This window comes from Macaca mulatta, chromosome 7 (genome assembly GCF_049350105.2).
Source record: "Macaca mulatta isolate MMU2019108-1 chromosome 7, T2T-MMU8v2.0, whole genome shotgun sequence".
Lineage (NCBI taxonomy): Eukaryota > Metazoa > Chordata > Mammalia > Primates > Cercopithecidae > Macaca > Macaca mulatta.
This window is the reverse complement of record NC_133412.1, coordinates 153,048,562-153,069,229: the sequence shown is the minus strand read 5'-3', so window position 1 is coordinate 153,069,229 and position 20,668 is coordinate 153,048,562. Positions and strand designations below refer to the sequence as shown.

General features: G+C 37.8%; 1 protein-coding gene across 6 annotated transcripts in view; it reads right to left on the bottom strand.

The window, feature by feature from the left end:
* Window positions 1-20,668, bottom strand: part of LOC144329353 (neurexin-3-beta) — a 584,055-nt gene that overhangs the window by 50,440 nt on the left and 512,947 nt on the right. For 4 of the 6 annotated variants that reach the window (XM_077941566.1, XM_015144215.3, XM_015144214.3 and 1 more), the window contains one exon: window positions 6,914-6,992. In XM_077941566.1, coding sequence (XP_077797692.1) covers window positions 6,914-6,992 — 79 coding nt within the window. Of the gene's footprint in view, window positions 1-6,904; window positions 6,993-20,668 lie in introns of all 6 variants that reach the window. The other 2 variants (XM_028852079.2, XM_015144217.3) reach the window with 1 other exon arrangement.

The window sequence follows — 20,668 nt, the reverse complement described above, 5'->3', positions numbered from 1 at the left end:
TTCCCCTGCCTCGCTCTCCAACCTACCAAAATATCTTGGGTAATGGAGTTGGATAGAATTTTTTTCATTTTAAGTTTTTTATTATTAAATGTATTTGTTATGAAATCCATAATAGTCAATCTATGGGTCACATATATGCACACTATTCCTCAGCCTAAAATGCAAATAGCTAATTAGTAGATCTTTCCTATTCTCATATTTCTATTCTTACCCTAATTTTCAAAGCATTTCATCATTAAGGATTTTAAAAGCACACAATTGCTGCAATGACTTAAAAAATAACTTGGGTTGGGATGGAGTTGTTATAAAAAAGTGACACAACTGGCCGGGCGCAGTGGCTCACGCCTGTAATCCCAGCACTTTGGGAGGTTGAGACGGGTGGATCACGAGGTCAGGTGATAGAGACCATCCTGGCTAACACGGTGAAACCCCGTCTCTACTAAAAATACAAAAAAATTAGCCAGGCGCGGTGGCGGGCACCTGTAGTCCCGGCTACTCCAGAGGCTGAGGCAGGAGAATGGCGTAAAGCCAAGAGGCGGAGCTTGCAGTGAACCGAGATCGCGCCACTGCACTCCAGCCTTGGTGACAGCGCGAGACTCCGTCTCAAAAATAAACAAAAAAGAAAGTGACATAACTTAGTGGGTTAATAAAGACAAAAATTATCATTAATCTGGAACATTATACTCCCATGAACATACTCTATTAACTTACAGAGCAATAAAGGCAGTTGAAAAATGGATATGATTTAGCCTAGACCTAAGTATGTGAACAACTATTTGCTTTTGTGAGCATTAGACATGTATTATAACTCAAATTTTAAAATGACTGATGTCCACAGCCAATAATAATGAATTAAATTAAGTAATTTTCTATTGATATACAGTTCTCTTTCCAAAGCTAAAATGCTTGTCTTAGATTATTTCCATTATCTCTTTGGTCAAAGTGTTTAAGTGGATCTGAGCCTTTTACCAGAATTTATAGCATTTACAGATCATTGAATTTATAGTTCTGTCATACTCCAACATTCCTATGGGATTTTACTTGGACGTTTATTTTTGTACTATATTCTGAATAGCCATTGACTAATTAAATTTTAACATGATTCTATTTGCTAATGAGTTTTCATATAGAAAAATCTAAAATGAATAGTTAAATAAAGTTGACTTATTTGTAATAAAAACATTCAGGTTGCTAACTTCAAACTTGACAAAGACACTAATGACAAAATGTATTTCTATAAATAAGATTTCAAACATATTTAAGGCCAACGATCAGCACATTTACTTGTTATCTATAAATTCTGGTATAAATTTCTCTTTATCTGTCACTAGAAAATTATTATTATCTATTAACATTTCAGCTGCATTTTCTACCATGTTCCAGCAAATAAAAACTAAAATGATTTGGTGAGCTTTTAGTAACTCAGTGCCAGATTTTCAGATGATACTTCCTGAGGCATCTCAGACTGATAAAGATTAAGAATCCAGTTCCACCTGGAAAATACTAGATATGTTCTTGGTGTTATGCCAAATTTAAATTTCATTCAGTTTGGGTTGTATATTATAGTAGCGCTAACAAAGAGGAGCTAAGTAGCAGTAACACCCAAATGCAAATATGAATACTGTAGATTTGAGGAGTAAAAATACACCTGAGAACCACTCTGGGAATAGCAATTATTTTGTGATCTCATATTACTGCCATTAGTTTAAACATCTCCTTCAATCCAACCATTATGAAAGCTGTTTAGCACAGTCTTATTGATGGATGGATGTGTTTCATCTTCACTTCCTTTTACTGTCTGCCCTCTGGTGGAAGTGTTGTCCCTTGAGATTTGATCAAAAGACATTTAAGAAAAGTAAAGGCAGAAAAACTAGCTAATTGACAAACTGAAAAATGGACCCCTGGATAATGACTGGATGAATCAATTTGGTTAAGTATTGCCATGCCCACTTATCAGTATAAAAGTATTACTTTTTTTTTTTTTGCTCTGCTCTGTGGCCTCCTGCCCCTAAGACTTTTAGAATCTTGAAACTATAAATATGTAAAATCCAGGAAGTTGATCATTTCTAATTATATAAAACCTAATCTAAGAATACATTTGTTTTCACTATTATTCTATTTCCAAAGATAGAATTCTAGGGATAGCAGCAGGGGTGAGGGAAAGAGAAGAAATGGAAAGTGAATTGTGTTATTTTCTCTGAATTGCAGAATTCATTCTCACATTTTATATTACAAATGTGAATTTACTAATGATCTTAATTGCTATTTGGCTTCCATAATCTCACGAGGGTATCCCTTTCCTAGGGGTTATTTGAGTGCTCTCCAGATCATCTGTTTTTCTTGTTGGATTCAAAGAGATAAAAAGGACAATGAAATATGAGTTTACTGCACAATTTAAGATTAATAGAAGTGCAGTTGGAAAGGAAACAGTTTATATGCAAAGAACAAATCTTTGTTCTTTGTATTAAATAAAAGTATTAAATATATACTAATTTGTTTTGTGAAGAACACAATTAACATTCATAAATCAAGAATTACAATCCAGACCTTCACCCTTAGATAGCCATTCAGATACACTTCTGAATATTTTCATTTGATGCAGATGGTTTTACTACAACGTTATTGTTTAAAGGTTCAATTCTGGGTTCTTGAAGCAAATATTCAGAAAATGTGATTGTATCTGTGACTTATAAAAGAATCTAGTTCCCGGAAAAAGGTAGGGATAGGAAAAAACAGAGAATACTACTGTTAAAAAAATGTAGGTTTTGACCAGGCACGGTGACTTATGCCTGTAATCCCAGCACTTTGGGAGACTGAAGTGGGTGGATCGCTTGAGCCCAGGAGTTTGAGACCAGCCTGGCCAACATGGCAAAACCCCGTGTCTATTAAAAATACAAAAATTAGCCAGTCTTGTTACCCAGTCTCAAAAATTTTAAAATAAATTTGTTAAAAATGTAGGTTTTGTCAGGGCAGCCCTATTATATGAAATGATAAATTTTAAATGATTCAACAGGTTTAATTTGAGCTGTTAAAAGGGAAATGAAGTTAGAGATATAAAGTTCTGTTTCAAAGTAATTTAGTTGACAAATCCTAATTGAGCTGTTACTTTATGCCTTGCTCTCATGAGTTGGGATTTTTTTTTAATCTACATATTTACCAGCAAAAATATACCATGAAAATTTGATTTCCATCGGATTTGCAAGATTTCTAGACTCCTATTGACCAAACTCCAAAAATATTTACGTTGTTCGTAAATACAATAAGATTAAGCTATACCAAACCTTGGTGACCCCTAAGCACAAAAGTAAGTTCTGAGAGTGAAAGGAGACTGCTTACACCTAACTCAAAACCAGCAGTTTAAAAATCCAATTTGATTTGAAGAAAAAATAAATTATTTCATTTAAAATGTGATGCTCGCATGAAAATAAAAATTGAATTATAGCATACGCTAAACTACTCAAATTTATGAAAAGTGAGAGCTTCAAATGGATGTAAATTAATCAGGAAATAACCTGTAGAAGTTAAATGCCTCATAAACGGAGACAGCTAGAAAATAATAAACTTGATAGCAAAGTGAAAGAAGATAAAGTGATAAGTATGATAGAACAAGGCCAAGGAAATTAGCCAAATTTAGTGTATTTCCATCAAGCAAAAGGCCTGGAAAAATGTTTTAGAAATGGAGGCAGTGAATTAGGGTAATATAGAATTGCAAGATTGGCAATTTATGTCAAAGATATGTAAATATCACCATTATCTGTTGCTGCATGGGAAGTAGGTCCCTTCTCTTTAGGCAGTGCAAATCTTGCCCAAGAAACTGGTTTCTGATTTTAATCTGTATTGTTTTTGGAAAATGTGAAGCCTGAGGAGTTTTTTTTTTTTTTTTTTTTTGAGATGGAGTCTTGCTCTGTTGCCCAGGCTGGAGTGCAGTGGCGCGATCTTGGTTCCCTGCAACCTTTGCCTCCCGGGTTCAAGCAATTCTGTACCTCAGCCTCCCGAGTAGCTGGGATTACGGGCGTTCGCCACCACGCCTGGCTAATTTTTTTGTATTTTTAGTAGAGACAGGGTTTCACCATCTTGGCCAGGCTGGTCTTGAACTCCTGAGGAGATATTTCTTATGTGATGAAAAAGAGGGCTTGATAGCTCCAAGAAGGTGATCCCCATTAGTGGAAATCAGGTCCTCTGGGCAAACCTCTTCTCTCTCTGCATTACTAGAAATATCTACCTACTTCTTATATTAAATATACCTCTGATGTATTTCCCTGTATATCCCAATCACTCACCAGGAACACTTTATGGAGCAAATAAAATTAGAAAAATGCAATGCTCATTCTAAATGTGATGAGTTGAATAATCACAGGGGGAGGAAATCAATATCAGTCTCCTAGAGCTACATGTTCGCTCTTTCAGGGTAGGGGTTCTGTCACTCACTTTATCTCCTCTCATGTTCCCTTACAGAACATAACAGATTGTTTTAAAAACTGGATCTCCCCACCCACCCCATGTTATTCAAGAAATGTTGGTGTTGAATTTCTGTCCTCTGCTTTTGAATCAGAGAAAATACCTGTGTGGCCTCTAGAAAACCAATGGATTTAGTTTGGGGCCATTCAGGTTTAGGCTGTTCAAGTCTCATAACAAATAGTGATATATACCTATAAGTGGGGCAGCTATAGGCTGGAGGATCTGAAGCTGAGATCTGGAAAAGCCCACTGCCTTATTATGGAGGTTGTTATGGAGATGACTTTCTGAGGCAGGGTGAGTAGTTGAGGAAAGATGGTGATAGTATTTCAGAATCACCAAGTCTCAATTTTGACAAGCCTTAAAACCTACAGATTTGATAAACATTGCTGCATATAAAGATATCACTGCTAAGAAAGGAAGAAAACCACTTGGGAGGTCAAAGCGAGAGGGTTTCTTGAGGCCTGGAGCTCAAGACCAGCCTGAGCAACATGATGAGAATCCCATTTGTACAGAAAATAAAGCAAATTAGCTGGTATAGTGGTGCATGTAGTCCTAGCTACTTGGGAAGCTCAGGCAGGAGGACCACTTGAGCCCGGGAGTTTGAGGCTGCAGTGAGCTATAAACACGCCACTGCACTCCAGCCTAGGCGACCTTATCTCAAAAAAAAAAAAAAAAAAAAAGAGATAAATAAAGCCTAGATTTCTTAAAGTGTTTGCCACAAAACAAGCTAATTTAATGTACATCTTGAGGATTGTGACCTATTAAGATATGAACCCTTAATATCTAGCACATGCTTAACATATACAGTTGACCCTCAAAAATAGCTGTTGAATCGAATTACGCTAGGAGTTAGATAGCAAAACTATTCTACTCTCTGACAGCTAATTTCTAAAAAAAAAAAACAAAACAGAGGAAGGACTCAAATCTAGAGATATATTGTATCCTGCCTGAGTGCTCATAAATATTTATTGAATGAATGAATAAATTAATGAAAACATGGCACCCGAGTTCTGGTACAGTTGGGATATATCTGCCCTTTTAGGGTACATGTTGCATGTATGGCTATGTGCTCACATAGCACATACAAATTATTATTACCTAAAAATCTGAAAAAAACCCGACCAGATCACATTTTACTTTCCCTCCACACAGCTGAGCTCCCAGTGGAACAGATTACACTCCAGAATGGAAGCCCCATCATATTAATGATATGTCCCTGTGTCATACTAAGGGTGTGAACCCACAGAACTTCCTGGATCCAATGCCACTTGCAAGAAACCAAAGCAGTCAGACTTCAACAGATTTGAAATCTTATAAATCATTTAGGGGTCAGAAATGGAAGATTTTTATTTTTATTAGATTATTTTTTTCATGAAGCTTAAATTTTCTAGAATTAGCAAAAGAGAATTTTTAATGGCTTTCCTTTTCTTAAAAGGAAAAAAATCTGAAAGCAATGCAGAAAATAACAAGAAAATTCTATTTATTCTAGTCTTTGCAGAAATAAGATCCTGGCCCAACTCCAGCTGTTAATTCTATTAAACATACACAGAAATTCGATGATATCTGTTCTCTATTATATACATATAAATGTTTAACTTATAGTAAGTCTCAAAACAGACAACTGGGAAAAGTTGATAGGAAATAATCAGGGACTGCAATTGCCTGCTGGACATTATCTCATATATAGCTCACTATAAAGAAAGACCATAAAACATCAAAATGTATCTGGGTCCAAATGGGGAACACATTGAAGCTTCTGATTGCTAAAGTCTTCTCAACTTCAGCACAGTAGATACATTTTGAAGCATCACAGCTGTTGACATGGCATGGTACAGTACTAATTTTGTGTTTACTATATTGTTGCACAAGTTTTCTAGACACACAGTTAACAAAATTAGTATAAAGATAATACCATGTTAACTGCTGTTGAAATCCCATGGAAAAAATATATATATACATATATTTTTGGTTCTCTTAGCTCAGAACAATTCGTGAGTTTTAAGTGACATTTACCAATCTTTATGGCTCCACTTACCAATCTTTAAGTTCCTCCATGGGTTCGTCCTTTCTTGATGTCATTCCAACATACATTTCCTCATGTTCCCACCCTCTGTGAATTTCATAGCTGCCACTGGCTGATACACATTTGCCCCTGCAGTGGTAAATCTAGGCATCTGCTTGCCCAATGTTAAGTCATATACCACGACTTTTTTCTTAGCAATCAAGAGACTGACTCAAAATTTTTGTAAGATCTTATTGCTCCTTCCATGGGATTTGATGCTTTCATTGATATAGTATTTATATATGTATACTTATACATATATAGATATAAAAATATACACACATTAACACACTATAATCTATATATAAAAAACATGTATAATCACATATATGTATGTATTGTTTTTTGCAAAAGAAAAAAGAAAGCAAGCAAAACAAGACTGACCTGACCTACCTGTACTTGGCTCACATTCAACGAAGTCTTCATCATCACTTGAACATTCAGCAGATGAAACAAGATCATCTGATGTTGGCTGTTTATGTCAAAGAGAAAATAGTGGGGTAGGGGAAGAGAGAGAAGAGAGAGAGATAGATAAGGAAACTAATGAACAAAGACATCAAAGATTTATCACTGTGTCCCATCTCCCATCATTATGATTATTATTCTAAAGAAGGGCATACTGTAGGATGGAGAATTCTTAACTACTGTGTGGCTGAGAATGACTTTGGGTCTAGACCATCTAGGGGTGTCTTCCGTAGAGCTGGGTGACCCAAGGTGGTTCCAGCAGACTTAAGCCTAACCCATCCCCATAAATGACATTGCACAGCCTTACTTCATTCTGATTTTGAGTTCTGAGAATCAGAAGGACAGGAGAAGGGCTGTTGTAAAGGATGGACAATGTAAGAGTACAAAGCAACACAAAGTCACTGTGACTTTGAGAGAGTTTCAATCCTTATGGTGTGTGGTCTCAAGTGTATGCAGGGGTAGTTGTGCATCTACAGGCTGGGATAATTAATGAATGCTGTGGAATGCATTCTCTTCAGGAACAGCATAGTGGCTTTTATCATTCATGTAATTGCTGCAATAGTCGAGTTAGTAATGTGGACCAGTAGCATGATACCACACAAAAGTCCCTGAACACAGGTAAGGCTGTTCCTGAAGAGAGCAAAAACAGTTTTGACTGCAATAATAGTAGTTCAACTTGAAGCACCTTTTAAATTCTGAGTCTTGCAGAAACTCCCCAATCCCAGGGAATCTATTACAAGAAATATAGGAGACCGAGTATCAGCTATGAGAAGAGCCCTCCATAGAGTAAGTGAGATGACTGCTTTCTGCATTTGGTACATATTGCATGCGCAATAAATATTGAACGAATGAATCTACGCAGATCTCATGCAAAAAACAAACATTTGGTCTATGATATGCTTAAGAGGACTCAATATATTATAGTTCAATAATGCTCATTTATTTCCCCTTCTTGATGTTACTAATATTTACTGACTTGTCGATCTTCCAGTTCCCAAATGTACTAAAGTCTGGATCCAAATTCAAGAGGAAGAGGTAATAAACCATTTCCCTTCCATTGAGCAATTACTACAAGCTAGATGCTGTCCTAGACATACATACATACACACACACACACACATATATATATATATATACTTTTTAGTTATAGTTATTAATTAGACACAATTCTCACAACCATCTTTTGGGACAGGGATGACTATCATATGTTCAATTAGAATTGCAGTTAGACAGGTTAAGTGAGTTGCTGAAAGACATACAGCTAGTAAAAAACACAAAGTGGGAATTCCAATAAATACATCTTAGTCAAATTCTGTGTTTGTGGCTTGCAATAGGCTTCTTTATACCTGGTCTTACATTATGGACAGAATTATGTCCCCTCAAAATTCATATGTTGAAGTCCTACTCCCTCAGAATGTGACTATATTTGGATACAAAGACTTAAAGAGGTAATGAAGTTAAAATGAAACCTTAGGATGAGCCCTAATCCAATATGACTTTTGTCCCTCTAAAAAGAGGGGATTAGGGCACAGACATACACAGTGGGAGGAAGGCCATATAAAGACACTAGAAGATAGTCATCTACAAGCCAAGGAGAGAGTTCTCAGAAGACACCAAGTCTGCTGACACCTTTATTTCAGGCTTCTAGGCTCCAGAATTTCGAGGAAATAAATTTCTATTGTTTAAGCCACTTGGTCTGGGATATTTTGTTATGGCAGTCCTAATAAATGAATACATATGGCAGCCTTTCTACTCAGGATTTCCAGAAAACATCCTTGTTTAAAATAGACATCCTAGGTACAAAACAACTGTACACAGCAAAGAATTGGAAAACCCACATTAGATAATTCATTGATTTAATGAACAATGGCAGAGAAGTGTCCTACACAACAATATTGATGTTTATTCTACATCTGAAAGGGGGATAGTTCAAACCTTGCTCCTCAAGGTTAGCAGAAAAAATGAATTTTTTTTTTAAATCTTATTTAAGTTGCAGGATACATGTGCAGAACGTGCAGGTTTGTTACATAGGTGTAAATGGGTACGATGGTGGTTTGCTGCATCTATCAACCCATCACCTAGGTATTAAGCCCCATGTGCATTAGCTGTTTATTCTGATGCTCTTCCTCCCCACACCGAAAAAAGAATTTTTAAACATACTTAAAAAAAAAAAAAAACACACTACTGAATTGTTCATTTCAGTTCCAGCAACTGAAACTGGTAGTTACATCCTGGGGGACTGTTATTTGTGTTAGAGACATGGTAAGCATATTCCCTTGGTGTTTCCTGCTGAGAGGCGGCCCTATAATAGCTCCACTTCTAGTTACTTAGGGAAAGGAGATGGTAAGTGGGAAAAGCGTTAGCTGTTCAAATAAATAAGGCAATTATAAGAGCAAAACACTATTTTGGAAGGACCAAAATCATTGTTTAGCAGTTTTTAAGTATGCGTTCTTCATGGCAATGTCTCCCACCAAAGGCAGGAAAGGTTGGTTTGGGCTGGGGGAGAATCTTAAATATTACAATGGTTTGTGACCCTCCAAAAGGCCACAGTTACATAAATGAATATATAGTATATCTTTGGAATTGAAACTTTTTTGGAAAAGGGCAATTAGGGGGAAAACTTATCTGAAAAAACTCCTTAGGGTGGTGGTAATAGAGAGGTTGAGAAGACAATGCTAAAGCGCGTTCAACTGGAAATCGTTAATGATTTAACTGTAAGGGCCTTACAGAATGGCCCAGTAGGGCTTTGGTCCCTAGTACTGAGTGAAAGCTGGTGACTTAATGAAAATCTAATGAGCTCCTTTCAAAACTGAAAGCCTGGCAATAAAGTTTAAAGGCGAGGCCGGGCGCGGTGGCTCAAGCCTGTAATCCCAGCACTTTGGGAGGCCGAGACGGGCGGATCACGAGGTCAGGAGATCGAGACCATCCTGGCTAACACGGTGAAACCCCGTCTCTACTAAAAAATACAAAAAACTAGCCGGGCGAGGTGGCGGGCGCCTGTAGTCCCAGCTACTCGGGAGGCTGAGGCAGGAGAATGGCATAAACCCGGGAGGCAGAGCTTGCAGTGAGCTGAGATCCGGCCACTGCACTCCAGCCTGGGCGACACAGCGAGACTCCGTCTCAAAAAAAATAAAAAATAAAAAAATAAAGGCCATTGAACAAATGTATAAAAACAATGCATAACTTCAGTAGAAACCAAAACATACATTAACATAATATTAGTTGAATCTTTAACTCAAAGGAGACATCTTCATTTGCATGGGCCAAAAGAAAAAATGTAATTTTTTTTTCTTCAGAAAAAGGAGTAGACTCTGAGGTTGAAAAGATTCTTACTGCCTTCCTCTCAGCTTCCTTGGTTTTCTCTCATACTATGAAGTTTCTCTCCCCTGTGGTTTAGGTGACACCATACCCAGCCCCACTCTCCCACCCCTTCTCCACCTCCAATTCCATCCCAAGAATGGGCCCCTAATCCCCACTGCAGACCCCACACATCATCTTTCACTTTCTGACCCCCTTTTCCCACCTTTAACCCTCTCTATGCTCCACTTTGCCCAAAGATCTGTTTTCTGCTGATCTTTTATATGAGTACATATGAATACAGTGTTCTTCCTAGGCAACAGAACCACATTTTACCAGTAGCTCCTAGCAATGGTGCCCAGACTCAAAGGAGTTTAAAGGGGAAATGATCCAGCAGTGTGTCATAAAAATGGGCCTAGCCCTAGACATAGCACAACTGTGAATCCCAACTTCTCCACTTAGATTCAGAAGATGACCTGAGATGTGTGTGTGTGTGTGTGTGTGTGTGTGTGTACACACTTCACTTAGTTTCTTTACTAAGTAACTAAATCAGTTAATCAACATCAGCTTCTTAATCAAAGTAATTCCAAGCCTGATAGTCACTCCTAATTTAAATAAATTTGGTATCTGCCTATGTGCTCTATTTGTTATGATTTACCCTACATTAGAAGTGTTCCTTGTTGCTGACAACTCATTACTTCCATTTTATGGTACACATACTATTTCTAGTTGCACCTGCCATGAGGCGTGATAAGGAAAAAATGTACTCATAAAGAGCTTAAACAATCATTCAAAGGTGATCTGTTTTCAGTGGCTGTGAATCTAGACAATCTGTGTGGGTCTTATATGAATTCAGTTCCTTCCTTTCTGTCCCTCAGACCTCACCATTACCACTTAGAGGTACAGCCAACTGAAACTCCCAAAGCAATTACAAACATCTCAGTCCCTCTTTGCCTGTTTTGCATGCAACATTGGCCACACCTGCCATAGAACACTGTGTAGTATGGAAAGACTTCCTCTGCCAGAGGCCTTAATTTGCAAAAAGGTTTAGAATCAGGAATGCTACACTTAGACTTTTTAAAAACTACTCCTGTCCCTAACATCTAGAAAATCCAAACATTACAAACCAAGGATTTCGGATGATATGAGCAGCTTAAGATCATATCCTAAATTAATGGCAATTGGATTCAAAGATACTTTCAGAAAACCCAGGGCTTTCTTTAAACACTTTTTGTTGTTGTTGTTGTTGTTGTAGTTGTTTTGGATTTTTTCAGTCTGTGTTCTATTTCAGATGTAAGCAAATGCAGGATCTGATGCTGAACCTTGAAAGAAAAGACACACTTTGATTGCTTTCCATGGCTTGTAAAACAGGTTTCATGTTGCAGATATACTCAGACTCAGAATAGAATTGCTACGAGTAGAACAAATCTGTGGACCTCTGCCTTTTAATAAAATGTTGTAGCCTTAGGCTAAATGTGTGTGTATTTTCCCATAATCACAACCATTGTCTGTAATTACTGTTAATTACTTAGAAGAAAGAGCAGTTAGTATGCCTGCAAAGAAACAGATATCTGGACTATCTAGAATCATGCCTACTAATAACATTTATCATTTAATAAACACTGGCTACATTTAGGCTTTGCGCTGAGCTGTTAATTCATATTAATTTAGCACTCACAGTAACCAAGGGTATACACACTCATAGTGAATTATTTTTAACTGCCCACCATCCATGCTCCTTCAGGAAACAGTATTGCTTTAGGAAACTCTTCTGTGCATAGTTACGTTGGGAATGTTTATCAAGGTGCCTTCAATGTCATCTTCAGATTTTTTCCCCTCACAATGATTGTCTAAAGCTCTCATGACTTTCGATGGCTACACTTAAAGTGTTCGCATATGATGGTTCCCCTATGTCAAATACCAATATTCTCTAAGTTATCCAAGGAAGAATTTTTTAAAAAATCTATGACCACCAACAAACCAAATAATTTTCACAGTGGTTGGGCTGCTAGATTTACTGTCAGTGGTATATGTCATCAAGGTGCTTTTTTCATTCATTCATTACTTTAAGGAATCTTTTTCAAATACCTATGTGTCAAGCACGTTAACAGTTATAAGGGATAAAGCTATAGATAAGACACAGTTCCTCTGCTCTGGGAATTCACAGTCTCTGATGAGACAGGCAAGTAAACAGGCAAACTTGACATAGTAAACCGAATGCTCTGTCAAGAGGAAGCGTTAATGTGCGAAGGGAGGAGACGGCAAGAAAGCAGAGAGTGTGTGGGAAATGAGTCCTGAGGGACAGGCAGTGGTGAGATGGGGAAGAAGTGAGGACAGTGGGCTGGAGAAGAAGGGCATTTCAGGTGAAACAGTATTTGCAAAGGCTTAGAGATCTAAAACATGGTTTATTTGTATACCCACTAGTAGTACAGGATGACTGGAGGGAAGGGATGGACTAGAAAGAGTGTGACCACTACTTGAGCTATGTTGTTCTTGAAAACTTAGATAATGAGCATATATTTAATGTCATGCCCTATCAGACTTCTCTCCTTCCCCCATTCCCTGCATCTCACCAGTGTCATCTGTCCCATTCTATAAACACACGGTTTATAGAACGTAGTGCATGAGTATGACTGCAGTGCAATTTCACAGTGCATATTAAGCACCTTACCTTGCTTTCTCACGGGGAGAAAAATATTGCTCTGCCCCTATATATTAGCCAAGTCCTATATTAAAAACAATAATTCATACTACTACATGTTAAAATATGTATTTCAGATTTTTAATCCACGTGTTGAAATTACTTTGTTCTGTGTTAGGACTCATAAAACTAAAGATAGGTATTATAATAACTTTCAATAAAATATCTCTCTGGCAGGAGCCCTATATATTCCTTTCCTGGAAGATTTTTTATTGCATTTATGTTCTTTTTTCCCCCCCTAACAATGTTTATTGAAATTACCTTAGAATAAAGCTGGGACAGAAGAAAGCTCAGAACTCCGTCCACCCAAGTAAATTTATGGGTGTATTTACCTTCCAGTTCCCTAAGTTTCACAAATCTGACATATTTTCCTCCAGTGAGTTATTGCTTCTATAATCATTGGCTTATAATTATGTACTCAGAAGAGTTTTACCCTTTCTCAGCAATGGTTCTACACTGTTCTTTATTATTAATCCATGATTGGGCATGAGAAAAGTGTCTACTGCTGTGAGCTGTGATCAGAACTGCTCAAGACCGTTTCACTCTGTCCCCTCCTTACTGCCCAACTGCTTTTGTAACTTCAAATTCCACCCTTCAGCTCTTTATTTTACACTGGTAATAGGCTAATCATTTTGAGGGATAATCATTTTTCCCCACCCATCTCCTTGGGAGCACGGTTATTTGAGATTAAGTATGAGATAAAATAAGTCCTGCCACAGAACAGCTTTATGAAATTATAAATAACACACTCAAGAATGATGATCTCCTTTCTTCCAGTGAAAAAGGAAAAGGGAAAGGCCCATAAATATTCTGAAGCCCCACAGAAAACAGCCATACATCTCTGCAGCTGCTCCATGCTAAAAAGAATTAAATTCCTTTAAATCCTTGCTGTTTTAGTTCTTTCCCCTCTATCCCTTCATTCCGAGATGGAGTTGGAGCTCTGAATATCTCAGATGAGAGAGGACCCATCTAGCTTCATTCTGAATGTTCATTCTCTATTTAAATACAAGTTGCCCGAGAGAGTTCTTCAATTAACTAATACCCATTGACTCTAAGCCTATAACCTTGAATGAGATTTGAAAAGTTTGACCATTTTTTCAAAGGTATCTATTAAGATTTTCTTTACTAAATTGTTGCCAACACACAGTCTCATCTTTGATCAGTGCTAACACCCAAACACACAACTGGATGATTTTTTTTTCTTTGAGACAGGGTGTCTCTCAGTCACCTAGGCTGGAGTGTAGGGGCGTAATCATGGCTCACTTCAGACTCGACCTCCTTGGGCTTAAATGATTGTCCTGCCTCAGTCTCCTGAGTATCTAGGACTACAGGTACATGCCACCACACCTGAATAATTTATTTATTTTTATTTTTTTGTAGAGACAGGGTCTTGCCATGTTGCCAAGGCTGGTCTCTAACTCCTGGGCTGAAGTGAGTCACCCACCTTGGCCTCCCAAAGTGCTGGGACTACAGGCATGAGCCACCATGTATGGTCAATGATTTTTATATTTAACCAAAAACAGAAAAAACACAGAGCTTGGGCAAGCTTGTTAGAAGTCATTATCTCCCTGTCTCTCTCATCCCTCTCACTGAATCCAAGCCCAATACAGAAACAACCTCAAAATGTGGTATGATTTTATGACTGTGATACCTATACTCTTATTTTATTCTGATTAAACCCATTTATAGTTACCCTTGAAAGTCACTGACATTGTTATGATAACATGAAACATAAATGACTTTAACTTGTCATACTCAAGTGTGAAAGATGGGGGCATCTCATGAAGCAGATCCTGAATGTTGGAGGTGAAGGGACAGAATTCTAGTCTTGTTAAGATACTATCTGAGGTGACCCTTGTATCCTATGTCTATGAGCTTAAGTATTTCTATTGGAACAACACCCTGTGAATTTTAAAACTGTCTTACCGCGTTTGTGTCATGGGTTCTTCCAGCTATAACTTTCCCCTCTTCCCTCTACCTACTCCTGAAGATAATCACTTGCCAAGATATGACTACATGCATAACTTACTTGCTCATATTTCCATGAAATGAGAAAGCTTTAAAGAGAATTGCCCTGAGCTAAAGATACTGCATTCCGTCTGACCAAAATTAGGTTATTGGAACAGAGCTCTCTAAAACTGAATTAATAAAAAAATTCCGGGCATATGATTTTATTTACATTTGCACTGACATTTACATTGTCTCATTCACTCACTAATTTCCTTGACAAGTGTTTATTAATTGCCTATAATGTGTCAATCACTGTGCTTGGGGCCAGGCTGACCTGGTCCTTGTCCTAATGGACTTTACAGACTACTGAGATTTAAGCCAAGTCAAACCAGAAAACACTGATTAGTTGCTAAATCATTAGCTATAAAATCTTAAAATTACTGTTGGGCTCATAAGCATCACCCAACAGTAACAATGATTACTCATTGTCACTAAAGACAGTAGACTACATAGGAACTCAAGCAAATAGTATCACCCACTCCTTAAAACCTCTACCCATCCTCAGTAGTCAGCATATTATTTTTCTTGTTTTCCACAATGCATATACTAGAGCAGGATGAAGAATGACATGACTTATAATAACTTTTGCTAATGAATTAGTCTTTAAGGAAATCCCTTTGCAGACTCAAGATTTAATTAACAGTAGAAAAACCAAGCTAAGCTTGGCCAAATTTTGTGCCGAGGATTGGGATCCTTTATTTCTATCCTTGAGGTCTTCTAGGATTATATAAATAAATGTGGTGCAGCAGCTTAAATTTTTTTCCTCACTTTTAAGATTTTTCATCTTTTTGCTTAAAAAGGGAAGGGTAGATCAAGAGAGAGGGGAGGGAGGAAGGAGAAGAGAGTGGGTGGAAAAGGGATTAATCTGTTGTTCAAGGCAGGCTGACAGAGAGAAGAGGAGTATTGAACCACAGAAGATTAACCAAACTTCAATGTACCTTCCCAAAAGCAGGAGGAATGTAATGCTACGTGGTGTTCCACTGATAAGCAAATCCCTCTAAATCCTTTCAATTTATTTCTTGGCCTGAAGAAATTACATATTATTTAGGAGACAGAAAAATAAAATAAATAAAACCATCCACCCAAACCACACCATCTTTTAAGAATCTAGATTGGATGCCTGTTGATTACATACACATAAAGACCTGGCTTTGATGGCTGCTCTTCTTTCTTATTGGTACTGTCCTCTCTAGGATTGCTAATGAGAAAGTCTTGGCTGTGTTTTCCACTGTTAGCTCTTTTGTTTACACCACAAATACTCATTTTGAGTATTTAGGGTCTAACCATTATAAGGGAAATTTAGCTGAAGCTCCAATAGACCATATCTAATCTACTTTTTTCCCTCCCTTCTTCCCTTCCTTTCTTCTTATTTTCCTCCCTCAAGCCTTCCCTCTAAGAAAGAGATGCAAGCTCAAGAAGATGTAAACACAAGAAGAGAGTGCATGTTAGTGCTTCCCAAAACTTAGTATGTGGCACAGACAACTTACCCAGAACAATCAAATGCAACGAAGTGAATATAAAATACAACTTCTAGAAATACAAGGCTATCTTTTCCTTATTGCACTGAGGGAAAAAAAAAAAGTATATCCCACTCAGCCTGTAATATAATGTTAGAAAAGTCAGAGACAGGTGTTAGAGCAACAGCAGAACTTAAAGCAAGTTTTGGGTATTTGAAACTGGACTTAATAAAATAGGGAGTTACAAGTGATCTGCAGCCAGTGAGTCTGGGACAGAACTATGAAGGAAAAGAGAGTCAATTTAGGAACATGGTGTGAAGTCCCAGTAGAGGAAAAATGCAAAGGTCAGCTTTGGATTGAGAATTTATCCCCACTCATGCCTAGAAGAAAATACCAATCTCCCACAGAGAAATGTGGGAGGATGGGTTCCCATAAAGCTATATGATTTATATAAAAAATCTCTAGTTAGGGAACGTCTTCAGGTACTATTAAATTAAGAAGTTCAGAAACCCAGCCCCAGAAGTCACATCCTTATTCCCAGCCTGCAGTTAGTAGTAAATAGATAAACCCATCTTAGATATTGATTCAAAATACTTTACAAAAGCAAACACAACAGAACTTCTATGTGGAAAGAGACGAGATGAATTGTTTCTCATTTCTGATGGACAGTGAGGCTAATCATTTTTCCCTGTTCTAGTTCATAAACAGCAACACTCATTTGCTGTCAAAATGGGTGTTAGAAATGTAGTAGGTGTAATCACAGGCATGAGATCCATGAGGTCATCCACAGGGCTTTTTGCTCACAAAGACCCTTTGCTAGGTTGTGTGCTCTCATCTTACCATCTTGAAATTCCCAATCATTCATCTTTGCACTTGTGCTTTGTAAGCGAAGTTCAGTGGAACAATGGGGCATGAAAGCAAGCAGAGGAGATACATGCAACACGTGCGTCTACTTCCATTCCTTGCCACTCATCCTCATACAGTGTTCCTGGTGTCCCAATGGCACAGGATCCTGTGGACTCGCCACATATAGGAGTAATCTGAATCAAACAGCTTTATTTGAATTTATCCCCCAATATTTCTCCTTGGGAGGTTGGTATTGTCTTCTAGGCAAGAGTAACTAGGGTAAGTTCTCAGGCCAAAGCTGGCCTCCTTTGCTTTTCCTCTCTCCGGGCTCTATATCACGTCCTCTGTATAATAGGTAAGGATGTTGTATCTAGTGGCTAAGTTGGAACACTGACAGCCCCAGGAGCTCATGCTCTCCCTTTGAACCAGAAGTTGCTTAGACAACAGAGAGAAGGCCATGGCATTCTAAGAAACACAATCAGGAGAACCTATCACATCCTTTCTTAAGTCTCTATGTCAACCAACCATTTACACTAAAGATAATGACATGAAAGGGAAAGATAGGATAACCCGGAGACCTCTTTTTTTTTTTTTTTTTTTTTTTGAGACAGACTCTTACTCTGTTGCCCAGCCTGGAGCGCAGTGGTGTGATCTTGGCTCACTGCAACCTCCGCCTCCCAGGTTCAAGCAATTCTCCTGCCTCAGCCTCCCAAGTAGCTGGGATTACAGGTGCCTGCCATCACGCCCTGCTAATTTTTTTTATTTTTAGTAGACACGGGGTTTCACCATGTTGGCCAGGCTGGTCTCGAACTCATGACCTCGTAATTTGCCTGCCTCGGCCTCCCAAAGTGCTGGGATTACAGGCATGAGCCCCGGCACCTGGCCAGAGACCTCTCTCTTCTTTTTGGTTCTACCAGATATATCAGTAGGCTGAAGTTAAAAAGTGTTGGCATGTGCGTGCATCAAGAAGTGAAACAAAAAGCAGTAAGTTACTTTTGGATAGCATTTCCACTCTTCCAGTAAGAACAAAAGACATATGCGTATATGGGCTATGACATACAAATTAAGTTATTTCAGTGATTCTGCATTTGAGCTGAATGCTCTTATATCTGGATTTAAAACTGACATTGCACATAATATAAACATGAATGCTAATATTCATGCTAGTTTACATTTTTATTTCCTCAAATGTCATTCAATAGTAAATAAGAAACATAAATATTGAAGAAAGGGAAAAGAAATTCTATTCTAGCACTTTTAACACTTTTTTTTTCTTGATTTTTGGGCAAGGGACTCCTTAGTTTTATTTTGCATTGGTTTCCACAAATTATATAGCTACCCCTGAGAACAGTTCTGAAAAATGATTTTGAACAGGCCAAAGGAATGTGACATGGTTTCAGAAACTCAAATTATGACAAATAGATTATGTTCCTGAAACCGGGACCCTCGTGCTTCCCACCCAGCCTCATGACTGTGGGTCTTAACTAGCTTTACTCTCTCAAAGGTACTAGGAGGAAACAGCACTCCTATTCCTATACTGGTGTGGCTCTTTTAATGCACACGCTCCCACCCTCACTCCCCTCTCTATCTGCCCAAACCCATTTAATAACATTCCAGACAATCTTCTCTAATAAGGGTGCAGCTTTTGTTTATTTCCACTTCTTTCCATTTCGGAGAATTCTGGGTTTTAATGCAAGCACTTTGAAAAAGAATGATGACCATACAATTTTCTGGGAAAAAAAAAAAGAAATACAACATCTTTTTATACACAGAAGTGATGTGGTAGATGACAAAACCGGAACTCAGACCTGATCATAGGGAATCCAGAACTTTTGCTCGCATTGGCTTTAAGGCTAACTTCCCTTGAAGAACTTGGAAAGCCAGCTGATCTCAGGAAAAGTGGGCTGCCTTTCCACCCTAGCCCTTTAGGAAGAGAGAGCCAATAAGCCCAAACTCTGCTGAGTCAGTGGCGTCTTTAAAAACTGTGTCAGAAAAATATTTTTAATTTACACTCTGCCTCTTTGAAAGAAATCAATATGTCATTTGCTGGGACTTTAAAAAAAAAATCTAAGTGTCTGTATTTAGTTTTTCTAGATTTTTTTCCTGTAGTCTTCTAGGGAGCAAAGGAAAAAGTGTTTCATTTGTATACATATTGATTCAAACGCTTTGAGCAAAAAAGAAACAACTAAATATAGCAGAGTAGCTTTAATGACAAACTTTTAGGGATCAAGATCTCTAAGCACCACAGTCTCATTTGAGGTGATTGGAAGTAAACAAAAATCAATAAAACAGAATTACTGGGCAATAAACAAGAGAAGCCACATTTATAATTGAAGAGGCTTCTTTTCATGCATTCATTACTGAAGAATGCACTCAAGCCCTATTCTATTTTTACAGCAGCATAGATTTCCTCCCAGCTTGTAGTCTTTTTCTTGCTTTTTTTTCTGTTTCGAGAGGTGCTGTAAAAGAGTTTAACATATATCTGGAGGCTTCTATACTCCTACAGCTGCTCAGAGAACCCAAAAGACACAAGAAGTGCTTAGCACAGTAGACAGGAAGTGTCTCCTCAAACACTTCTCATCTCAGGTCTTTATATGTCCAGCAAAGTGCCAGGTGAGAAGTGTGGCATAACATGGACATAAGTAAGCCCTGATGGAGCTTGGTGCCTGCCTTTAAAGTGCTTTCAGTGTAGCAGGGAAGATGACTATTGTAGACATTGTCAATATCTATTCCCCTCTTCCTCCTTGCTAGGGCTGGCATGTGACCAGCCTAACCAAGCCTCCTTTACAACTAAAAGTGGCCATGTCGTAGCTGTGGACAAAGAGCTAAACAAACAAATCCTCTAGAGGCTTTAGAAATGCTTGTTCTATTCTTGATAAAAGAAAAAGACTCAGCTGGTCTCACTGCTTTCCCTTCTTCCTTGGGTTTGCACAGGATATGTGGAGCTGTAGCAATCACCTTATACCCATAAGGTGGCAAGTTGGGGGGAAAGCCAAGAAAAGAACTGGGAAGCTGACTCAGATATTGTCAAATATTAAATCTGACAATTATAAAATAAAAATTTATTATCAAATAATTTATATATAATTTATTATAAATTGATTATAATTATAATAATGATTAATTATAATGTATAATATAAGTATAATTTATAATTATTAATTATAATATTTATGATAAAATGAAAATTTGGCTCCTATTATAGGAGCCAAATTGAGCAGTTTTGTGTTCTCTAAACTTCGAAATTCTTATTAAATAAGAAAATGTATCCTGTCTTCAGTCACTGCAGGTAGAGTTTTCTCTTACTAGAAGTTGGAGCCAATCATAACAGAGAGAGCAATATAGGCCGGGCACGGTGGCTCAAGCCTGTAA